At 43.9% G+C, this 4,170-nt stretch overlaps 1 protein-coding gene across 1 annotated transcript; it reads right to left on the bottom strand.

Moving 5' to 3' along the window:
* Positions 1-2,405: 2,405 nt before the first annotated feature.
* Positions 2,406-3,344, bottom strand: LOC107535591 (olfactory receptor 1J4). Its single transcript, XM_016211094.2, has one exon. The coding sequence runs from the start codon at positions 3,342-3,344 to the stop codon at positions 2,406-2,408; it is 939 nt and encodes a 312-aa protein (XP_016066580.2).
* Between the last annotated feature and the right edge of the window lie 826 nt (positions 3,345-4,170).

Genomic DNA, 4,170 nt, shown 5'->3' with positions numbered 1-4,170 from the left:
TGTTACCCCTTTAAGGATGGGCCTGACAGGACCCTGTAGATAATCAGGGATCCAAATGACAGAACCGGAGTGCAAGCAGAGAAACTGAGCCACGTAGTCATGGGTGTGTCCAGGCCAACCAAAGCACGCTTCCTCTAGACTAGCAAGAAAGTCTCCAGCCCTGTTCAAGTTTTGTTTTGGCTCCGGAACTGGTTGAGACTGAGCCTGCAGACAAAGAGACTCCATGCCTGCAGCTTAATAGGGCAGGGTGGGGGTGTAGGGCACTTTTTGTTTTTCAACAAAATAAGCTGGGGTGCTAAAAGGCAGTTCCATCAGCTCCAGGTCAAGAGCAGCTCTCTGAGTGAGTATTAAGAGTAGAGAGTAGGTGCTCTTCTGATGTCCTTCCTTATCTTCCCACCTACTGACTCACTCATCCATTGCTCCTTAGTCATTTGATTCTAGTTCAAGCCAGAGAAGATGTGTTGCTATATCCTAGGACAGCTGATAGCCTTTGACTTGGGATTACAATTTGTATGTCGTGCTCCCATGGTCACCATAATTCAGGAGTTATCTATGCGAGTTCTCCAAAATTCACCTCTGATGCATAGGTAGGGAAAGCTAATATTCATTATTCTTGGTCAGTTGTAATACTAAGCCAAATTTAGCATTTCATTTATTTCAAATCAAAACTATATTAGGTGTCTTATAGTTTTTCAATTTACACAGGAAGAGGAATTGAGGCACAAGGGAGTTAAGTGAATTGCCTCAGGCACACACTCTGATAGAAATAGCTTGCAATTGGGATCTGTCTTTCCCAAATGCTCCTCTCTTACAGCTACATCAGTCTCACAGTGATCCTGTTTCTTCTTAACTAAGTACAACCTGAAGAAAGAGAACCTGTAGTCCTTCACTGGATGACAAAGAAGTTAGATTAGTTGGCTCGTACTACAAACCTAAGGTGACTAAGCTGAGTAGAAAGGATTTTTCAGGGAGACAGATAATGAAGAGATTGAATAAGAAAGTCACCAAATCCAGTGGGGGCAACAGGAGCCTCCAGGCTATGGATGGTTTCTTTGTCTTTCTCTTTCCCTATCTGGATTGAGCCTGTGTCTTGATTGAAACTCACACACAGTCAGAAAGCTTCATAGATCATTGGTCTGAGAGTGAACTGCTGAACTAAGGTTATTGTGTCCATAAGAGCAGTCAGTGTTCCTAAAATCCAGAAGGAGCCCTGAGCCCTTAAGTGAAGCAGCTAAACTCATAACAGTGGGTAATTTCCTGGAGTTCTAAAGGGTACTATATAGTGTTTTCTCCTGCCTCACCGTCACCACCACCAACTAAAAATATTGAAAGGACACTGAATGGGAGGTGAAGAAAGGAAAGGAGATACTTTACAAATGCCGAATTTTGCAGCTTTTATATGCCAAGGGAGTCCTTTTAGCCAATATCTTCCAACAATTCATAGAAACTAATAAACTCCCAGCGTTGCTCAATTTCCCCCTCCCTCAGTCCCTGAAAACCACCATTCTATTCTCTGCTTCTATGAATTTGACTATTTTTGATTCTACATATAAGTGAGATCATGCAGTATATGCCTTCTTGAGTCTGTCTTATTTCACTTAGCACAGTGTACAAAGTTTCAGTTACACAAGATGAATAATTCTTGCGATCTAATGTACAGCATGATGACTATTAACAACACCTGTCGTATACTTGATATGTTCTAAGAGGGTGGATCTTTTTCTTAAAAAAAAAAAAATCTTTATTGATTTCAGAGAGAGGAAGGGAGAGGGAGACAGAGAGAGAGAAACATCAATGATGAGAGAGTTACTGATTGGCTGCCTCCTGCACGCCCCCGACTGGGAATTGAGCCCACAACCTGGGCATGTGCCCTGTCTGGGAATCGAACCTCCATCTCCTGGATCATAGGTCGATGTTCAACCGCTGAGCCACGCCAGCCAGGCAAGAGGATGGATCTTAAATTAAGACTTCTCATCAAAACACAAGTAAAATAAAAGGATGACTATGTGGCCATGATGGATATATTAATTAGCTGGCTTATGGTGATCATTTCACAGTGTATACCTATCAGAACATCAGGTTGTACACTTTAAACATATACAGTGTTTATATGTCAATTTTACCTCAATAAACCTGCTTTAAAAAGTACCTAATAAATTCCCAGGAAATAAGAGGAGAGCTATAAATTCTACAAGCTATGCAGCTTCTCAATCTAATAGACAAGAGCAGTAATCTATAATATCAAGTCAGATTTCACAGTTTATACTAAAGAGTTGCAAGGGAAAGAGAATAACTGTAACAGAATCTAATTCAAGATATCAATAATTTAATTCCATTCTCGGCTCAAGATTAGGAGGCTGCTATCCAAGGATAAGTGTGTCTGTTATAAAGATAAGCAAATGTCGTTAAGACAAGACTGTAACCCTGTTGAAGAGTTTCTCCAGGGCCCCCTTCATGTCCCTGTTCCTTAGGCTGTAAATGAAAGGATTCAACAACGGAGTGACCACTGTGTACATCACAGAGGCAATTATGTTCTTGTCACTGGAAGTGCTAGATGAGGGGACAAAATAGAGCCAAATAATTGTTCCATAATACAGAAATACCACTGAGAGGTGGGAGCCACATGTGGACAATGCTTTGCAGATGCCCCTGGTAGACGGAACCTTCAGGATGGTGGCTCCAATGAAGCCATAAGAGATCAAGATGCACATTAGTGGGATAGTAATGACAGCCACTCCTGCTGTGAAAATGACCAGCTCATTGAGGGATATGTCTGAGCAGGAAAGCTTGAGCAGGGCACCAAGGTCACAGAAAAAATGGTGGACGGTATTATCAGCACAAAAGGACAGCGGGGCCAGGAGAAGGGTATGGGACAGGGCACTGGCACAGGAGAGGATCCAGGATATAGCTACTAGTAAGGTACACAGTCCCTCTCTCATGATGGTCATGTAGTGGAGGGGGTGACAGATGGCCACATACCGATCATATGCCATTGAGGTGAGAAGGAAATTGTCCAGATCAGTAAAAAATATGAAAAAATACATTTGTGCTATGCACCCTGCATAGGGGATGGATTGATCCTGAGTCTGCATGTTTATCAGCATCTTAGGGACAGTGACAGATGAGAAGGAGATGTCAGTGAGGGCTAGGTGGCTGAGGAAGAAGTACATGGGCGTGTGCAGGCGAGAGTCCAGCCTGATGAGCAGGATGATGAGCAGGTTGCCCAGCACCGTGGTCAGGTACATGCCCAGGAACAGGGTGAAGAACACGCCCTGCTGCCCTGGCTGGATGGGGAGCCCCAGGAGGAGGAACTCGGACACGCTGCTCTGGTTCTCCCTCCTCATGCTCCTGCTCTGTCTGCTGGGGATGAAAGGACAGTGAAAAAGTTTTATCAACAAATGTTGGTGCTGGGAGATGTCCTATACCATATTAAGTGACATTGATTCCACTAAATATAAAAATGCAAAGTTCTCTAGTGAAGAAACTCAGTGTCTCATCATCAGTGGAACTCAGGCAAATTAATTGAGGTTATAGATATTTTCTAGACCCCAGGTTTGACACCTCTGATGAAAGTATGGAATTATACTAGGGATCACAGGCAGGGCATCATGGAACAGGCAGCTGGCTCTACTCATCTCCCCAACGCTCAGGGTTAAAGGTATGGGAGTCACTGGCCAGTGGTGATTGCGGTATCCCTATCTGTAGGAAGTAGTAATAAGAAGTGACTTCAGCAAGAGCACAGAGAAGTGGTGAGCACCTGTGTGTACACACACACGCACATGCACGCACCCACCTGCTCCTGACAAAGGATACCCAGTTCTGCTCTGAACTTTACGCTGAAGTCATCTGACCTCAAGGAGGATGGATGGTTTCTCAGCTTCTCTGTAGGACACCCAGAAACCAGATTTCTGGGTCCTAATCCTCTCACTGACATCGGAGAGGAAAGTCACGAGCCTGGACTTGACTCTTCTCATTTCACCAGTTTCAGAAATGGAGATGTGAAGACTTTACTCTTCCCACCAGGGAAAGGACCCAAGGGGTTAGGACACCAAGCTCTTGGTTAGAGATGTACATTAAACAGGTGTTAATTGCTCAGTTTTCTTCTTACTCCCTCCAGGATAGATGCCCTAGGGCAGTGGTCCTTAAACGTTGATGTTCAGCATAATCACC

The sequence above is a fragment of the Miniopterus natalensis genome, chromosome 12 (assembly GCF_054644295.1).
Source record: "Miniopterus natalensis isolate mMinNat1 chromosome 12, mMinNat1.hap1, whole genome shotgun sequence".
In the NCBI taxonomy this organism is placed as follows: domain Eukaryota; kingdom Metazoa; phylum Chordata; class Mammalia; order Chiroptera; family Miniopteridae; genus Miniopterus; species Miniopterus natalensis.
The sequence above is the reverse complement of the archived record's forward strand: the minus strand, read 5'-3'. Positions and strand labels throughout refer to the sequence as shown.

Excerpts from the sequence above, each read along its gene's own strand:
- LOC107535591 (XM_016211094.2), bottom strand. The coding sequence starts at position 3,344 with ATGAGGAGGGAGAACCAGAGCAGCGTGTCCGAGTTCCTCCTCCTGGGG.